This window comes from Echinococcus granulosus, assembly GCF_000524195.1.
Source record: "Echinococcus granulosus chromosome Unknown EG_S00005, whole genome shotgun sequence".
In the NCBI taxonomy this organism is placed as follows: domain Eukaryota; kingdom Metazoa; phylum Platyhelminthes; class Cestoda; order Cyclophyllidea; family Taeniidae; genus Echinococcus; species Echinococcus granulosus.
Genome location: NW_020170385.1, coordinates 202,621 through 222,380, shown reverse-complemented (window position 1 = coordinate 222,380; position 19,760 = coordinate 202,621). Strand labels below are relative to the sequence as shown.

General features: G+C 41.3%; 1 protein-coding gene across 1 annotated transcript; it reads left to right on the top strand. All coding sequences in view use genetic code 11, as the record gives it.

Moving 5' to 3' along the window:
- Nucleotides 1-1,009: 1,009 nt before the first annotated feature.
- On the top strand, nt 1,010-11,359 carry EGR_01290 (GPI mannosyltransferase; the record flags this gene model as incomplete). Its single annotated transcript, XM_024490539.1, has 6 exons — nt 1,010-1,315; nt 1,487-1,831; nt 3,942-3,987; nt 4,663-5,057; nt 7,084-7,776; nt 10,865-11,359. 6 exons carry the CDS (start codon nt 1,010-1,012, stop codon nt 11,357-11,359), a joined length of 2,280 nt encoding a protein of 759 aa, XP_024354863.1.
- Between the last annotated feature and the right edge of the window lie 8,401 nt (nt 11,360-19,760).

Below are 19,760 nucleotides of genomic sequence, written 5' to 3'. Positions count from 1 at the left end.
CACCCACCAAGCTGATTTACTGCACCACCGTTGCTATAGTCACCATGCGTGGAGGGATTTTTCACCTAAAGATATTTGTGCAATTACTATATCGCTGAGAACCCACCATCCGAATGGGTTTATTGGTCATCGATTCTGTGATCTACCTCCGTCATGAGTTTAAGCTGCCAAGGCTGTTTTTACTCAGGCCGATAAGATTACGTGGGTGACGGCACACATTGACTTTAACACCTTTACATTACCTAAGCATGCTTGAGCATATCAAGATAAAACTTAGCTTTATGTCCAATAAGAAGAGCTAACAGAGATCACCGCAGCGGAACCGTAGAAATCAGTACCGAATTCTAAGATTCGCATTATTGGTAAAATTGCCAAAACGAACTTTATTTCCCCTTAACCTTGGACTGCTACTATGGCAAATCAGCAAAGTTTTTCAAACGACATGATTACTGGCTGTTTTTAAATAGTGCATTTGGTGTTTTTTTTCCGAATAAGGTGACCCCTGTTAGACCTTGTCAACCCTGTGATATATGCAGAAATACCAATCCTTAAATGACGAATTTCAGGACTGTCGGCTTTAAATTAAGCCCAATTGAAAAGTTTACCTTAACATGTAAGAAAACCGCATCGGCTTTAATTTGCTATATTTGTGCACCTATTTCACCGGTTATTTTAATAGTTGCGGAATGTGTGCCTCAGCGTCAAGGTTGCTGAAGTTCCTTAACTCCAAAAAAAGAAGTGGTTTGTATGAATCTCATTGCTTACATCCTTATAAGTTTTCCTCTTTTCCACTTCAACTGCACCTGACCTACAAAGTCGGTTTCTCACTCCCCGAATCCACAATCTTTTGCACGATCTCGTCTCCGTGTCGCAACTGACTAAAATACATGAATCAAGATTTAAAGTTGAGAAGCTTCATGATATCAAGCTTCTTTCAGATACAGAATTGCAGTCGGTAATAGTAGACTTGTGAAATGAATGGCTTCTCTAGGTTATGCAATATTCAGAGATGCTGACATCTCAAAAGCTGCAGATGCCACCAGTCATGAACGAAAGATCACCTGATGATCACAAGGATTCCGTTATTGCTCGAAATCCTGGGTTGTGTGGGATCCTTCCAGCCAATCAGAAACTGGCTTTTGTGGATATAGGTTTGGATTCGAGTCGTCGGCGTCGATTAATTCTAATCCGAGAGGCAGACGGGACACTTCGTCATGCATATGCATCGGAGCGTGATCGTCTGAATCAAATATTCTTTCCACTACCCGGTAGACGACTTCGCACGCCTTCCTTGTTCCGAGATGCCAATCTTGAGGTATGAGTTTCGGAAATCGAAGCCTTATTATTTCGAGGTTCCTTCCCTCTCTTGTTAGGTGTACTTTTTTTCCCAAAGGTGGCACTCAAAAATGGTTTGCACGAATATGTGTTGGACCTCATCCTGATTCAGTTTGAGCCGGACAGTCCCGATTATATTCGTATTAGTCAGAGAGTGTACAATGACGCAGTCGCAAAAATTTGGGCTTGCTACCAGACGGCCTCTGATCAAAGTGAAAACGATAGTGCGAACATAGTCACAAGACTCCGGTTAACGAGGCATTATGGACCTTTTGCTCTCTACGTAATTTCCCGTCTTCAGCGCCCTGCTTGTCTTGTACAGGAAGCACTCTTTCACCAGGCTCTGGACACGGTCTACAGACTGCTTATTCTTACTTCTCTCTTGCATCCTGAATCCAACTTTGCCATGAAGGCCGTTGAACAGGGGATTCCATCGAGCACTCCGGAGCGCGATCACTTCGTGCCAGTTAACAAAATAATTCTTGATATCGTTCGGGTATGTACCTTGGGTGATGTACTGTTGACAAGTGGTACAACATTTTATTTTAATGTACGTTATCTAACAGTTTAAGTCAAATTGATGTAGCCAAAGCACACAATATAGGACGCTGATGGATAGGTCATTCATGGGTATCATGGAATAGAATTAAGGTAGTCATATCAGATTGTTGTTTATAAAAAAAAATTACGGAATAAAGCTTTTCATCTGAATAGCTATGCCTTCCACTGATAATGTTGATCAGTGAGCTTTAGATTACTCATACCAAAGGAATTTTTAGTTGTTGCGATGTTAAAAACGGATTTCCGTTGCGAGCTAGGTAAATAGACTGTTTGGCACCTTCTCAAACAGCAAATTAATAACCATTCACAAACACCCTATGTGTTGTACATGAATGCGCCAAAATTAGGCAGTTAGATCCTAATTGAAGTTTACCACCGACTTCGATAATTACGAACAGGGAAATGCTCTTCCCCCATACAGACTTTCATCGATACGTGGCCCCTTGAGCCGGAACAGAAAAACCAACTTGATTTGAGCCTCGCCCAGTGCTATCAGTTCGATGACACTGAAACGGCAGACATGCACTCAGAGGCGCCCTAGCAAGATCTTGTTTTTGTGTTCGCTTTTGTAGAAAAAATAAAGTATTTTCACCACACCTCTTTTGCCATTACTACTGTGAGTGATTCTTTTGGATGTGCTTACACGGTGACAAAGTTAAGAACTTTTCTTGTTGTCCTGTGTTTTTCCAGCCTGGTCCCCTCTGTGATGCCTAACCTCATGAAAGAAATTAAGTTTTACATTTCACTGGCGTACGGTGCTTTGGCTTACAAATTGGGAGCTCGGACCTGGTATGATCGGATCAATGACAAACTGCTTCTGGGAGCGTTGCCAATCCTCCCTGAGTGGGACACCATTCGGCTGAAGGAGGGTATTAGCCATGTCATCAGCATGGTTGAACCGTTTGAAATTAAGTCCTTTGTCCTTGGTCCTCGTGAGGCTGCTGAGAGGGGCATAAGCTACCTCTCACTACCGGTAGAAGATTTTGTCGGTGTACCAACTAACGAACAGGTGAGCAGAGTCCATTTTCCCCGTATCTTTTGTCTTTGCACTAAGAGATCATTAAACTTACCACTCATCGTCGATGGTACTGTAGGTTGACGCAAGCCTGGATTTCATAGACTCGTGTCAGAGGCCAGGGGACAACGTGTACATCCACTGCAAGGCCGGTCGCACGCGTTCCGCTTTTATCGTGACCTGCTACTTCATGTCGGCATTTGACCTTCCTCCAGAGGAGGCGGTAGCGCAGATTCAGTCCTGTCGCCCCCACATTATCTTCAACTCCGTTCAATGGCGCGGCCTTCACAACTACTTTGAATTAGTGCGCCAGCGGCGTCAGCTGCGATATTAGTAGTGGTGGTGATGTGGTAGGTTCCTCCTTGTCTCTATGTCCAAAATGATACCCTATCAGCAGTTTTATGATCTAATCAAATTCCATTTGTTTTGCAGTTAAAACGTGCGTGTAAACTACTCTCATTATTTTCTTAGTACTTCATCTTGATACTCTATTCTGGGAGTATATCGCTCTTGCGTACGAATGTACCGCTTATTTCCATTGCTGTTGAGCTTGTTTTGATTTTGCAGCTTTTGGTCAAAAAGCTCATTTTTTACTAGCTTCCAGGGTGACCCATTTGTAGCAGATTTGAAGTACGCATGGGCATGTTGCAGTTGCTATTTCTAGAATGTTTATCTGAGCAGCTAAAATAAGCTCATACCAATGACAGTCATACAGTCCGAGTGCTGCTACATTTTGCTTCTGAATAAATTACCTAACATCAAAATTTTCTAAGTTGGGACGTACGCGTTTTTTCATCCATGATCTTTTTATGGTTGTAGGACCGCAAAATTGGAGGTCAACCAAATTTCTTTCAGGGATTACGTCCCTTCCATTATTTGTATGTATCCATTTTCATTTTTCAGCATTTTGTCGACTTCGGATTAAAATAAAAACTTGGAGTTATCATTATTGTCTTTGCTTCTTTTATCGCTTTCTCTAACTAACCATGCCTGTACTCCTTTTTATGTTTTATATTTAACTCGGTTACAGCGGCACAAAGCCTTCATGTGCACTGACTTTATGGTCTTCTGGACTGGTAAAGTTTGATCCCGGTGCACTGTTTACTAGCATTACCTTTGTTAAAAGTGTTTTGTAATGTTTCCATATTTCCAAAAGGGATCATTTTGTCAATCGTTATTATGGTATCTGATGTTTTCAATCCGGACATTCATGGGAATCGGGTGCCTTATGGTTCGAGTAGGAAAAAAGGCCTAAGATGAACATGGCAATCAGAAAGGCACTTTTTCCAATGAGATAAGGCGTTTCCCGTTGTGCTCAGTAAATGTACTCGGTTTCGCACTACGGTCAAGGCAAACTTAACAGTAGGACAAGTATGCTAATTCAGAAACCCCAGATCTGATACATTATAAATGATTTTAGGAGTGGAAAGTTGTCCCAAACCTCTTCTTAGGTCTCCCATTATGTCAAAGCAATCATTGAAGGCTGCCACAACATCTATAATGCACCAACGAAACCTTTATTTGTGAAACAGTCCTGATGTAGAGCGTTCTATTTTTTTGTGAAGACATATGAGAGTGCGCAATTCCCTTCTCAAAATCGCGTGGCAAATCTAAAAACGCTCGAAACAAGCGTGTCTTTGGCGAAACGTTCCGGCGGTATTCGATTCAGCTTGATGGGATTCAAATCAAGGCTCGTGTATACTTTCTACTATTACTGCGGAGTAGTATGTATGTAATGCCTTTACATATAGTGAGGTCGATGAAGACAAGACTACCTGGCGACTTCGCGAAGTACCTGTTGAGTAGCGCATTGGTTCTGCGCCTGGGACTCTTCACATTCAGCTTATGGCAGGACGCAACTCGATGGCCAGACGGGCAGCTGCGTTTCACGGACGTGGACTACGACGTGTTCACGGATGCAGCGAAGGCCATGACAACGGGGGTCAACATCTACGAGGCGCGCCCCACCTACCGCTACTCGCCCCTCATCGCCCTCTTCCTATGGCCCGGCCACTTCGTCTCGACCACGTTCCGCCTCTCCGCGCCTTTCCGCGCGGTCGCCTACGCTTTCGGCAAGGTCGTCTTCATCTCTGCTGACATCTTCTGCGCTCTCCTTCAACGCCACATTATCCTCACGGAAAACGCTGTGAGTTGACCCCAATCCCCTTTTGCGCTCCAACGGCTTCAGTCAATCTCTGGTCATAACGTGGTTCATGGTTCTTAAAATGTGGTCTACCGCATAATGCACTCACCGCCTTCTGATCGACTACGACTCGTAACTGGAACTTTGTAACTCATTTAGTTGTCATTCCCCTAATGGCGTTTTTGCACTGAAACTCATCGCTTCTTACTCCTTGGTAGTGTGGGGCGTGGACTAGCGGTCATAGGGACAGAGTAATTTAAGATGCATTTTTGTGAAGACTTCTGGACTAATTGTCACCATTTTTTCCAAAATTACATTTTATGATCAGTTTTTTTTACAATCTTACAAAGTCTCACTAAGGTGGTTTAGCAATCTATCACCACTAAGAGCTTTGATACCAAATGTCAGTTTAAAAAACACGATTATCTTTTCTCAGATGAAGTGATGCTATGGCTTTTACTTGCATGACCGATTTTTCCAACTTTCCTAACCCCGCCAATTAAACGATTTTTGACGGTAAATAAATCTAAATACGAGCTGATGATGCGTATCTGGCGTTCTCACCTATTTTGGCTAAGGATTTTCTTAAATAAGACAAAACGTCTGTTAAAATCACTTCCATTTGTAAGATTATTTTTCGAAAATGGCTTGCTTGAGCACTCAAAGTGTCTATGCATCTTAATAGGTCTACTCAGGTCATAGTGATTAGATTCCTTGTAATGGTCATCACACATATTTTGTTAAAAAAGTAAACATTTACAATCTGATACTGAGTGCTTTGAGCACTTCTTTTCGTCAATTTAGTAGGAAAACTAGTTTAATTTGGATTGAGGCTGCTTCTGTGAAGCAACAGTTGAAATTGGATTCTGACTGGGATGCGGATGTGTCTATTTTCCTTTATGCCACGTTTTGATACAATTGTGTGAATGGGAGGGGGATATGTCTAAAATAGAAATGTCGTCAGCCCACTCCCCCACCTCCTTCTCTGTCTCTGACATCAGATGAAATTACACAACTGCTTCGCTCACCTGGGTGTAGGGCATCCTACGCACAAACACAAAAGTGCACACACACGCGCTGCACTAATGCATCCTGTTTCTTTTCACGTCTGACTTTCTTTTCTTGTGCAAGTTAATTTTAGTCACCAGAGTGTAATTAAGGCCTGCGAGGTAGGTGCGCAATGAAAACGGGGAGAGAGGAAGGAGGGTTTGGGCGGTACCAAATGTCACCGCCACTTTTTGCGCAATTATCTTCCACGTTCATCTCTGCACTCTTTGTCACCCTTACATTTATCTGCTCTCCCCTTATTTGAAAAGTGTTTAAACTAAATATTCCTGATAGAGATTCATTTGGCCTTCGTCATTGTTGTCAAATAGGATCCAGATGTTTTCACACTAAGTTGTTAAGTCTGCAGATTTGAAGGGGCTGAACAAGTAGACGTCTGAAAGGCACTGAGATAAAGGGCTACCACAAATCAAATCAAATGGGACCTGTGTGATGCTTATTATTGGCCCTGTGCTGACCGTGATGGGTCACTCGAGGGGACACCATCTCCAGTCTTTAAATAAGCCCCCATGAATTAGTTGTTATTAACCATCTGCTGGAGCTGTAGGGATCCTTAGAAAACGTTCTTGTTTGATTTTCCAAAAGTCCCAACTAATGGCTAGTCTACGAACATTCGCTGTCTTTTAATTGGTTCATACCATGTATAGATACACTTTCGGTGTACTGATGATCACCATAAGGTCAGGGTTACTCAGTTAATGCAACTACTCGTAACTAAGACGATCGAAAGATTCAGTCTCACGCTCACAGTCTACGCTGTCTACCCGCTAGGCTCATAACCACCCACAGTACTTTCTTTACTTGCACATGTCGGTCGATAAAGACATCTATCTCGAAGTCCCTGCCCATTCCTTTTATCTGGTTGCGAGCTTGACAGGATCCAGGTCACTCGCGCAAAACTCAGTTCATAACGCTTGGTTGCTCAGTTTAAAACCCATCATGATGGAGTATCTTACATTAACAGACCCAATCAATAAGCACACACACAATCTCCTGGCTTGTTGGCGCCTTTTGGCTGTTCAATCCCGTCACGACAACCGTCTCGGTGCGGGGCAATGCGGAGTCAATTCTGGGGGTGTGCGTGCTAGCCTGTTTGTGGTGCCTCCTACAAAACCGCGTGGTACTTGCGGGGCTGCTTTTTGGTCTTTGCATCCACATCAAGCTCTACCCCGTCATCTACGCGCCTGTCATCTATCTGCAACTCAACGAACCGTCCCATCCTTCGATTCATCTTCTGCCCACGAGATGCCACTGGTGCTTCGGCCTTGCAACTCTCACCTCCCTCTCGGGGCTCACGTGGGCCGCCTACGCAGCCTATGGACGGACCTTCCTGGACCACGCCTACTTCTATCACTTCACCCGTGTCGACCTCTGGCACAACTTCGCACCTCATTTCTACCCCATCTATCTCTTCGAGGGGTCTCTGGCACTCAACGAGACCGCCTACGACTCTAGCCTCTTCCCCTACAACCACTTCCCTGTTTGGCTCCTCGAGATCTTCTTTTGTCCCGCCACCCTCCAGCACCTCTACGCCCTCTTCAAGGTGCTCATCATGCTACCCTCGGCTCTGCTCGTCATTGGTCTCTCCTTCCATCTCTGGCACACTCCCAGTTTCGCTTGGTTTGCCATCACATTCGCCTTCGTCACCTTCAACAAGGTTAGTCCCTTCTCTTCCCATTCTTTCTGTCTCTACCGTGTGTTCTTCGAGGTGTCTAGTTAGTAAACACCTGCTTATAGGTAGCACGCTGCTGTTTCTACCACTTAGCGAACTGCTTTTGTAGGAAAGTAGTCGTGTGATTTCTTTACAAATAGCGGGTTGTAGTTGACCCCATTGAGACTACTTAAAGGCATTATGAGCATTTATCGTCTTATTCAATAGTCGTTTGTGAATAAAGCATTCCTACTCTTAGTCAATCAGTGACTTAGTTTGTCTACCGGCTTAAATGCTTGCATTAATGATTTGATCAGCCGAATCGAGATTGATTCAGACTATGACTTCTTATGATTGGTGCTGTCATTGGAGGGCGGCAACCCTTATTGATGCTAATAGCTATTGGTAAAAGCATAAAACTAATGGGATCAGTTTAGGAAGGAATGACATCTTCTTCCATACGATCAGGTTCGTTTTATCGCGCAACTGGATGCAAACATCAAATAATTTGGAAAGAAAAACAAAGTAGACATTGTAATACTCTACTGAAAGCCAACAAACTTTTTTTCATATTCTCACCGGGGTCTGTTTATTATACATTCACTGTTATGGCAAGGACAACGCTCATTAATAGTGATGTTTTAGAACTCCCCAGAATAATTTATTATCATCAGGATTAGGTATCCATAGTGGGCCTGCAAAATGGATTACCATATTTACAGTGTGTGCTAAATGTGGCCGATGCTAAAGCTCGCATAAGTCCTTTTGGCCTATTCTGTTTTTCCGTAAACCTAACTGTGGCAAGGCCCATAAAAAGACTATCTCTTCCTTTCTCGCTCTGCTTTCGCGCGCACACAAGCAGCTCCGTCTACACGCAACTGTTGCCTATCGGGTCTGAGGCTCCAGACACCACAACGACGGTTAAACAATACGTTCATGGCGTTAATATTTTGTCTAGTAGAATAAACGTGGCTCGATGAATATTACGCTTTTTAACTGAATTACTACATAAGCACGCATTTCTTAGGATTAAGTCCAGTTAGCGTCTCCCATAAGCGATGCTATTTTGACACCTCCAACTACAAATCTCTCCGCGTTAGTTCCTCACGTTGGAAAAGTGCCTTAAGACAAGTGCGACATTGTGAATGGTGTTTGAAATGGGACGCAAATGTACAGCATGTGTTGCAGCTGCCACTTGTGGGTACCAGTCCGAACGCTTACACCTGCTTTTGACGCAGTCTATTTTTGAAAAGGCAATACTATCTTTTATAAATGACATTTTCATTCCACTTCTAAACACGTGCCCAGATCAGAAGACATTATTTATCGTTCGCCTATATGATAAGTGGTCATTACGAAAGCCATTGAGCTTGTACCAGCTAAGTTTTGAAACTACTTGTGGCCACGTTTTTGCATTCACCTTCGATTTCCCTTGAATGGGGAAAGTGTCCATGTGCTTTGTTTTCGTTCGCTGAAACACGAGAGGCATTTAGCGCTTCGATTGTGATTCCGAAGCTCTATTCTTCCTGGAGCTTTTCTATTTATTCTGGGCTGATTTACACATAGCACTATATGTTGATTGCAGAAGCTTATTTAATCAAATATGTTTCTTGTAATTAGGGCTATAATACATCTCTTTCTCATGAGATTCTTAAGGCCAGAAAAAAGATAAAAACTTCCTTTGTCTGACAAGCTTAAGTGTCATGAGACCAGTTTAAATGCTATTCTTAAGCAAATTTGCAGTTTATTTTGAGGGAACGCGGACTCGTTCCTCTATTCTCATGGCCCCATTGTTTTAACAAGACAAGGTTTGATTCTTAAGGGCAATTGATTTAGTTGCCGAACAAGCTTTAGGCAAATATCTCATTTCTAAATCCATTCTACTTTTTATAGATGTCCTATTCACCTTTATCCGAGTATCAGTGAATCCCGCGAATGGGTGTATGCTAAATTTTTTGAATTTCTCGTCCGGGAGTAGCGATAATGGCGGCGGCATCAAAGCCCATCAAGGGGCCGTACTTTACGGTCACAAGGACGCTCAGAGCGGGTTGGCGTAATCGACGCCGGGATGAACTTTTGGGTGGGGAGGCATTTAGATGATGGCTTGCCAAGCCTACAGGAAAGTGGGCACCTTTGTCTAATTTAACAATATATTTGTGTTTGACCTCGTCGGACGTGTAGATTTGGTTAGCTAATGATCATTGTTTTAACAATTTTCTCAGTTGGATTGCATTCAGTGGAGTATAGCTGAAGGGAATTTGCTCAGCGCTAAGTTTCTTGCTTACCGACGAAACCTTCTGGGTGGTGTACCATCTTGTACCCTTTTGACATCATTTGCTCTCGTATCAGCGTTTGCATTTCATAAATGTGTTCATGTCGAGACTTCATTGTGCGCACTTTTAAACTAGTACTAAACTAAATGGCTTTTTCCTAGGACATTGAACTACTTGCCTGTGGCATTTGCTTTTGAAATCGCAGTCCAATTACATTCACACTGTGAAATGCCTTTTGTGCTTCTTAATTGAAAGCTAGCAATCCTTGGTCGTTGTCTAAATCAAAAGGTTAATGTTTACATCATAATTTTTCCACTCTTTAAACAATTCGTGAGTGGATATATTTGCAGCACAGTTTTCCCATTAGATTTCTCGACAAATGGAGTGTCCAAAATTATTCATTGGGAACAAATAGTGTTTTCTTTGGCATAGGACGGCATAGACTCAATGAATAGAGTTAAAGCTGAGGGGTTTTGAAATCACAAGGTTGCCTACAACCTTTGAAGCATCTGCGCCTACCAAACATCCAGTTATTTGCATGTGATAAATGTATCGTAATAGCTAATCAAACTACCGTTATGGTTACACGACCGTATTTCATCATCTTTCGACTATGGTTTTTTTCCAATGCTAGAGCGGAATTTTGTGTGTTTAGTGCGACCCCTCTTTCGGGCTCATGGACTTAGCTATCTGTCGATCGTCCCAAACACTTTGACAAACGCCCAATGTGCGAGTTCTCGGAAGTTTCCGCTCGAGGCCACTTGCTTTTCGTGAATTCAAGCTCTTAACGGTGTTGATAACACCTTCCATCTATTTTGAAGGTATGTACGTCGCAGTATTTCCTGTGGTGGCTGGTCCTTTTGCCCCCAGCGCTGGCCCACATTCACACACCGCCGGGGTGCCATGAGGCCTCGAAGGGACTGTTCGGCTACGTGGCGCGCACCACCGGCCTCACCCCAAGTGTGGTTCGTCGGACCACCTCGTTGGCCGGCCTTTGGTTCGCCGGCCAGGTTTGCTGGTTGACTGTCGCCTACCTTCACGAAATGGGCGGAGGTGCTTTCTGGGGCCGTAGTCTTTGGCTCGCCCTCTGGGGCGCCTCTGCTCTCTTCCTCGTTGTTAACGTAGTTATTTTGAAGTGCCTGATGAGATGGCTCTCGACAGGTATTTCTCTGACATCCTCGGACAAACGTCTCAATCACTCACAGTCACCATCAACCTCAATGACTTTGTTTAAGTTTGACAAGCACAAAGAGGAGCTTGAAGGCGTAATTCGAAGGAGGAATGTCAAGGAAACTGTAGATCCATGGGTCACTTAGGAAGACCTCTCTTTTCACCCACCACATGTTCGGATTTGCTCATTTCTACTCCTGTACAAGAGTAATTGGTCTTAACTAGTCCGTGTCGGTTTTTTTCTAAGAAAAATAAATGACTTTGGATTAAAAACATTGTTGTTTAATTTTTGGGATAAGGAAACTTACGTGCTGTCCCTTCTTACGTAGCGTAGGAATTAATACTGATGCAGAATAATTTGGACTCTCGGAGTATCACTGGCCAAATCACGCAGCCACCTGTCTCGCTCTTTGTATGTGGGTGTGTGCTTAACTAATGAATACAACACAATCCTTGACGCACGGTGGATAGTAAATTTCAGTGTTTATTTATCTTTTCAGGCTTTAATCAAGCACAGGGACGTTTACACAGACTTGCAGCTTGCGAATTTCGCTTTTGCACGATTACGAAACCCCAGCCACTTTAACTTGTCAACAGACAAGTATAACATCTGTTACACATGAATATTACTAAAGTCACAGGTGAAAATTGGAGGGATGGGCTACCTTACTCAGCTTGTAGTGGACATGGTCCAGTTCTAGTGTAGGCGGACAATACAATTTTGTGGAACTCTTGGCATTAACCGTTAACCGTATATAAAAATTGCAAGGTGTTGCAGGGGCGATCGCATTCCTACTGGTTAGATTTGGTTCTTGTAATTCAGTGGTAGCCTCCTTTTGCAATGGACTGCATCAAAAGTGGCAGTGGTGCTCTCCTCCTTGGTTCGTGTGCGCTAAAAAGCATGAGCATTTGGGGTCCCGGTAAATATACATCGTCAAATTTTGTTTGCATTTTGAAACGGGCAGAGGGATGGTTCTCCAACCTACAGTGGTGACGGTGAAGTTTCATGGGGAGTAAGAGTGCTGAAGTTAATACCGGACCGTGTACTATATTCCAATGAATGCGAAACCGAAGATTACTTGAAAGCGTCAAAAATAGGAGTTGTCATTGTCCAGGAAAAAGAATTTAATCTAGCTTACTTAAACCTTGACAATTATATGCGATGATCAATTGCCATTCCCATCCTAGGTATTAAGTAACGAAAGCAAGGCTGCCATAAAAGTATGTAAATCTGAAGAATATTGCGAAGTCCTAAACGCATCTCATTTGGTCGAAGCTCCATTTAGTGAAAAGAACCCACTGGAAGGAAGGGTAGTCTCAGAGAGAGACAGTTCTTTTCTATCAAAGCAGCGATCAATTTATTGTCTTTCGTATGCAAGGAAGTACATTAAAGTGGGCATAAAAATATTTTGTTGTCATGACTGGAGTAGTGAAAACACCGATGATATTTTAGGAATGGGCCAATCAACGTTGTGGGATTCCAACTTATAAAGAAGGGATGATTGAACGAATGGACACGTAAATTAGTGAATGAAAGAAGAGAGAACGAATAATGCAGGGCATTGGAAGGAGTGGATGAATGAGAGATCGATCGCAAGAATAAATGAATCGCAAATGATTAAATGAAATAATTAATTGGGGTTGAATGAATGAATCTGGAATAAGTTCAGAATACATTAATGCCTGAGTGCATAATCCAATGCGCAATCCGTCGGGCTGGAAAGATATACTCATGCACAAAAAATGCGGTTAAACCGATGTTCAAGTTAGCCAGCTACAGTCAAACGTAGGCACACACTGCTCGTGTACGGTTCATTACAAGGCCCATTGTCATAGAGTCACACTAATACTCATATCATTAATCATATCCACTACTCTGGGTGTCCCCATGTGACACTGACTATTCTCATTTCGCTCCCAGAATAGTTAGACACATTACTAAGGTAGTTAAGTGAAGTCTGGGTAATTTTAATCTTTGTGCGTTTAAAGTTTAATGCCCTACCAAAAAAGTTCATTTACGAATGATCTGTTGTTAATCCGAACTTCATTAAGGACAATGGAGATGAAGGCGTACATTTCGGCATGGAAGGCTTGTAATGCTAATATGCGTTTTAATCCAAGGTACAGTAATAGGACGACTAAGAGAGGTGATGAATTTATCCTTGTGCGGATTCACTAGCCAATCACCGACCAGGTTGTTGATTTGGCAAATAATCGCATTCCGATTGGCCAATGCTGTTATAATTATTAGCAGAAATGAATGCGAATTTTCCAACTGAATAGCTACGTACCTTGAAGCATTTTGGACCAGACACCAAGAAATTCAATTTATTAAACTGTCTACAGAATGCAGTATAGGTAAATCATCGGACCCATTTTCTTTAATACCCGTTTACCCACTTTACTTACTATTTCTTCTTTTACGGAACATTAATTCTACATATATCTGTATGTAGTTTTCAAAGGTTTTTAGAGTCTTTAAGTGAGCGGATGTTTCAGATGTTTAAGTGTATTCCTGTCATATTAAGTTCGATGCATAAAGGGGCAAGTGGCCTAAGGGCTAATGAATAACGGCATGATGTTCTATCGTTAGTTAATAATTTTATGTTTAGTTGAATCAGTTACTTGGCTTCTAGCGATTTTTCTTGTTGTATGTTCTTGATTTTAAAACATAAAAGAATTATATCGCTGCCCCAAAGTTTTTATGCAATCAAGCAACCTCACCACCTCGGTTACTTTCACTCAAGTTATGATGCTCCCTAATCAAGTTTCACCACTTGATTTAGTGAGGTTTAGGCAAACAAAAGGGCAGCTATCACAGGCGTACATGTTTAAAGCCAACGATGGACCGTCGGATGTGTGCAATTCGGAAGCACTAATTTTCACGGTTTTCCGTTGTTTACTATTCCCAGAGGTTCAAAATGCACGCCTACCTACCCATCTATTTTGAGAAAAACTGCTCTGCAGTTGTAACTTCCAACTCGGTATTCTTTGCATAAGTCGAGTTTGTTGAGAATCTTTAGACGTTATCGAATGCAAATACACTAGAATAGGAGTCGAATTGTGTGTGCTACCTGTATGCCCGTTTCTCTATCCTTGCCACGCATCCCACCAAATTATATTCACAAGACCGTGGATGATATTATCAAGTTAATTGCACATTTACTGCTTTCTATTCGCAGGCAATCCAATATAAATACAAATCTGTTGAGCCTTTTTCAAAATCCAGATTCTAAATCTTCCAGTGTTTACAACAGGTCAGTTGTTTATCTGTAGCTCCAATCCAAGCAGCACCCTGAAATCACATGGGCTAATATACCTGGCTGTGAGTTAATGGCATGTTTTCCACAAGGGAGGGGATCAATGAAGAATTTCGCATATATAATACTACACTGTTTGCTAAGCGGATCAGGCGTCATTTATTCTTCTTGCTGCCTATTTATAAAGTCTTTCGCTTCGAAAACAAAGTAGAAAAAATTGAAAAGTTGGAACCAGTAAGTAGCGCAGAAAAAGTTGCTTGTTTGGACATGCATGGATAGGTTCAAGCCATAAGCGCCTTGGTGGGGCTTTTGCGCAGCATGCTTTCATGTAGAGCCGATTTACGCGCCAAAGAAGGGAGACAGAAAGTTACTACTAATTCAAACATTTTAGTCACCTCAGTTATTTTTGCACCTCATAACAAGCCAATCCTGCGATTCTTAGGTAACTCCTTGACCTTAAGCAATTTAATGTGATTCGAATTACATGATGATTAAGCTGAATTTGTTTTTAGAAAACTCGGCGGCACAGGATTAAGAGTTTCGTGCCTCGGCCTTGGTAAGCAAAATGTAAAAATTTTAACAGTAATTTTATTTTGACAACTTTGAGTCCTTTCACCGATTCCACTATTAAAATTGAAAACCGCTGAACCTCAGCCCTAACGTTAATGCAATTTTAATAAGGAACAAATAGATTTTGGTGAATAGTAACCAGGCGACAACCTAACATCCACTGACAACAAGGTGTGTACTAACTATTCAGTTCAACTCTGAAGCAAGCGGTTGGACAGTCAGAGCGAAATCGTATGGTAAATTCAAAACTAGTAGTGTTTCTAAAATGCACTATTATCCACTTTTCCAAGTTGCTTTTGGTGGAAGCAGAGGAACTCTCCAGGTGAAAGTCATTATCCACTTGATGGTGTCAATAAAGCCACTAGAACTGGCTGCGTAGGCCAAAACCCATTTGGAACTCCCCGGTTACTATTATTGTTTACACTTCGATACCGATATTTCCGTTTCTACTTTGATCCAAAAAAAATCTTGAGACCGTGTCGTTTATGGGCAGTATTCCATTCAAAATAGTTTTATCGACAACGAATATTCAATGTCGACTTACATTTCTTTGACGGAAAGTGAACCACGATTATATATGTCAAGCTCTCCTGCTTTCTTTCTGGCTAAGTATTTTACGATTTTCCTTGCCGATGCGTACTTAGAATTACAATAGTTAATGACATGTTTTGCGCGAAACGCTCACTTCAGTGAGTTTTAGTGGACCACAGGAAAGGTGATATCGAAAAACCGCAGTGTATGTGACTCAATATTCACATTTACTCGGTTTTGGAGCAAAATCTGGTGAACTACAAATAATTGCTTGATTTATTTAGAAGTGACTAAATATATGTCATGTACCACTAAGAAAATAATTATTTTTCTATTTCGCAAAATGAGAAGTTTAGTCCTTCACGTTGTATGGAACACGGAATGCGCGTCGTGGCATTACCGCAACACGTGAATATGCAAGGAGAAAAATAGGCATTATTGTGACACTAAAAATGAACTAAGTAGCAAGAAAGTTGCCTTTAGAAATGCAGTGATATTACTATTCTTAAAGGGAAGCTATCGATGCGCGATGTATAAATTGCCCTCCGCTCAGGGAAGTGCAATCTTGAAAAGTTGCTCTTACAGGTCGATGGCACCTCATGGCTCAGATTGAAATGTTAATTCTCTTCTTGAGTTTTATACTACAATTCACACTTCTTGCGGTCAAATTTATCCCATGCCTAACATACATTTCCGAATAGCACCAAATCAGGCAGGATTGTTCATACATAAAAAGTTTTGTCGCTGTAAAAATAGTTGACCTTCTGGGTTTTAATTAAAATTTACTCACTGAGTAAAGCATGCTCTTAGAAGAGCAAGACTAATTCAGTAGTGCCTAGCAGAGCTGGATTATTATTAGGTTTTCCCAATACCTCAATAATTAGTGAAATTTTGCTCTGTAGTGAATTGTTGATTTATTTTCTAGTTACGTGAATTTGAAGCCAGGATTGATCAAACAAATCGTTTTCCTTTTGTTTAGGGACAGCTGTGACATTTGGTGGTCAGATCTCAGATGAAGTAAGGTTTTCTATGGTTTGCGGCTCTATCCCTCGCCTCCAGGTAGAATTATCTCCTTGGGCACAATGCCAACTAACCTTTTTTCACTAACCTCACACAGTGGACCTTACTTTGCCTCAGAAAAACAGAATCAAATTTATTTGTTATAAGCAATACTAAAACAAATTAGCGGGTTATTTGTGTTACTCGAGGTTAGAGAAAAGTTTTTACTCTAACCGTGATACGCAGCATTCAGAAATACTGCTTGATGTATCTTTATTCACTTTGAATAAAGAATTTTGGAGGAATTTGAGTGATTGTCTCTGTACCAACTATCAAAAGTTATTAAACGTTGCACCGAAGTCGGTGCAACGGTGCCTCACAATCCATGATATTGTAGATGGCAGAAAAGATAACCACACTGGCATACAACAGCGGGGTGAACTTCTTCGACACTGCCGAGTATTATTCGGATGGTCGGTAGGTTCACCTTGTGTGCACCTATCTTGCCAGTGCCATTTTCAACGCCTGTCATTTTCTATTTACTGTCCTCTAGAGCAGAAAGAACGCTTGGAAAAATCCTAAAAAGTAAGGGATGGAGGTATGTAACGGCTATGATATCATACTTTCGTCGGTGAAGCAGTATTCCGCTTAATTTTATTAATTTCCCACCTTTATGAACCTCTTACTGATGGGAGATCTACTACCACAATCCAATCTCCTGTAGTTATTTTTACAAGAATTTGAAAATGCAGAGTAAGAAATCCTTCTTTATTAAGCATTTTTAAGCAACGATTACAACTGAAAGCTCAAATAAAACTCAAATCATAAAGAAATGCGTGTTAAGCGACTGCTTACTCTACATGAAACAATAATTGCCGATTTAATGACTCCAATTGGTGCAGATATGACATAATGATAATAGAGACCCACAACAAACACTAGTAACAATACTATCACTCCGGGAAATGAAATTGAGATAGCACGCTCAGCCTAGTAAAGTAATTGCTTTCCCTTTTCAATCTTGTAGGCGGTCAAGTTTTATCGTCTGCACCAAGCTCCTACGGCACGGCAGGTGAGTGTAAATTAAAAGCGTTCTCTGCGAAGCAGAAGGGTCTACAATCGGTTGATCAGAGATGCAGGATCAGTAAATCTCCTCTCCTGTTGGAATGAGTTTGAAGCTGTAATAAAGTCTGTAGCCATCTCGTATTACCAATTGCATTCTAACTCTTGAGCTCCATCAACTCAATAATCAACTAGCGTTACACTGTTCGCAGCCGACCAGAAGTTGACCGTGTTCCCATCGACAAAACAACAGCTATTAAGTTAGTATTTTAAGTAGATGTAAGCGGAATGACTGCACAACAGCTTGGTGGTTTTACACAGAGCATGAGGTAAAATTCTTTTGATCAACTCCACCTGGTGTTAGTAGATTCACTGCAACGAACGCATTATCGAAGTTAAGCTTTGGTAATTAAGAAAAATTAAATTTGGTGAAATGTGAATGCAAGTTATCTGCGAAGTTCATTGCAGATAACCATGACATATTTAAACTCAAGCAGATTTCTTGCCATTGATGTAATTCCTTGCAAATTACGCAAAAGTCAACCAAAATTTTATTTGAGGAGGGTGTGCATTGCATATATAACACACGACTGTTTGCCACAACGGTACTTGAAAATTATTTTAATACTACGGTTCCTGTTCAAAACTTTATTCTCTGATAGCAATAAGTCAAAATTATTCAAAATTTTGAAGATTCACCCTCGCTTGTTTTTTAAGTAATTCCGAATCAGGTGTTGAAGTAACAGCTGCGGCAACCGCCTTGCATCTCTCGCATCAACAGCGCTTTCTGTAACCCGTCCTCCTCTTTTGTGCATATTTCTGTATAATCTGATTTATGCCATCCTTTAAATTCGTTTTTAATTGCCAAAAAGGCATCCGTCTAGATCTATTTTATCATACGTTTATCTGACGTTGTGACCATGGTCTCTGGTATGGATGTATGCATTAGTGATCACCCGTTGATAGTTGTCAATAAATGTACCCTATTCAAAGCGGAATGGCATGAAACTCCGCTCATCGTTACGATTTCAGTGCTAGCTTTATGCTACCACCCAGAGTGTAGTTATATTCTACCGATGAGAACGGAAATGAAAGGAGTTTTGGCATTTCTGAAAACTATATTTTAAGTGCGTATTAATTACGGTAAACCGAAAAGGATCCTCCAGATATGTAAGCGTGATTTGCCTTTTAACTCCAAATGGCATCGTGGAAAATTAATCACATCATCTTGATGCTTACAGTTTATTTGGGGTTATGGAAGTGACTTTTTTTAATTTTTATCGAAACGAGTCTTGACCACACCAGTTTTATCACAAGTACCGATCAAATGCTTGATTTCAAAGATCTCAACTTCTGATTAACAATGGAACATGTAAAGTGTTCTTAAAGGGGAAATCAAATATCTCTAAAGTTTGAAGAAAACTGCCACGAAACTTTCATCAAAGAAGACTAAAAAAGATTAATACATATTTTACTAGAAAATTAAACGAAATGATGCCAGGAAATATGTAACATGTAGTAGGGGCAACAAACTTAAGATAAAAGCAGTGTTACGCAGCTCGTAGGAATTAGAGATTCACCTGCGGGTTAGGGGTAAGCGAATAATTACAGTGGGGAAGAAAACCCTTCACGCATAAGGCAGGACTCACCTCTACTTGTAAAAAGGCGATCAGATAGAAATTCTTTCCATTTTACGAAGAAGTTGGTTTTTTCAACACTTGTATTCTTCATTTGCTACAAAAGCTAGTATCAAATTCCTTGTAAAATTCTTTACTTACACGACCAGTCCAACATTTTGATGCGCCTCCAACTGTGTTAATATTAAAAACGCAGTGTTTTACGATGTCCGGAAAATGCGGCGGTAGTAAAAGATTGCCTTTATGTCCTAATTAAACGGTTCTAATGAATATTGGAAGTGTAGGTAGATGGAGAGAAACCATCCTTTGCATAGTTCTTCATTCAAAGGCCTTACTAACTGTTTTCTGTTGCTTTCAGCGCACCAACAGAGGTTACGTTATCACGAAAACGAATTATTGAGGGTATGGAATACGTGAATGTTGCATCGCGCCAAAGAACTTTTACAAGAAAGTTATGATTGACGCTACTGACACCTTCGATTGTACTG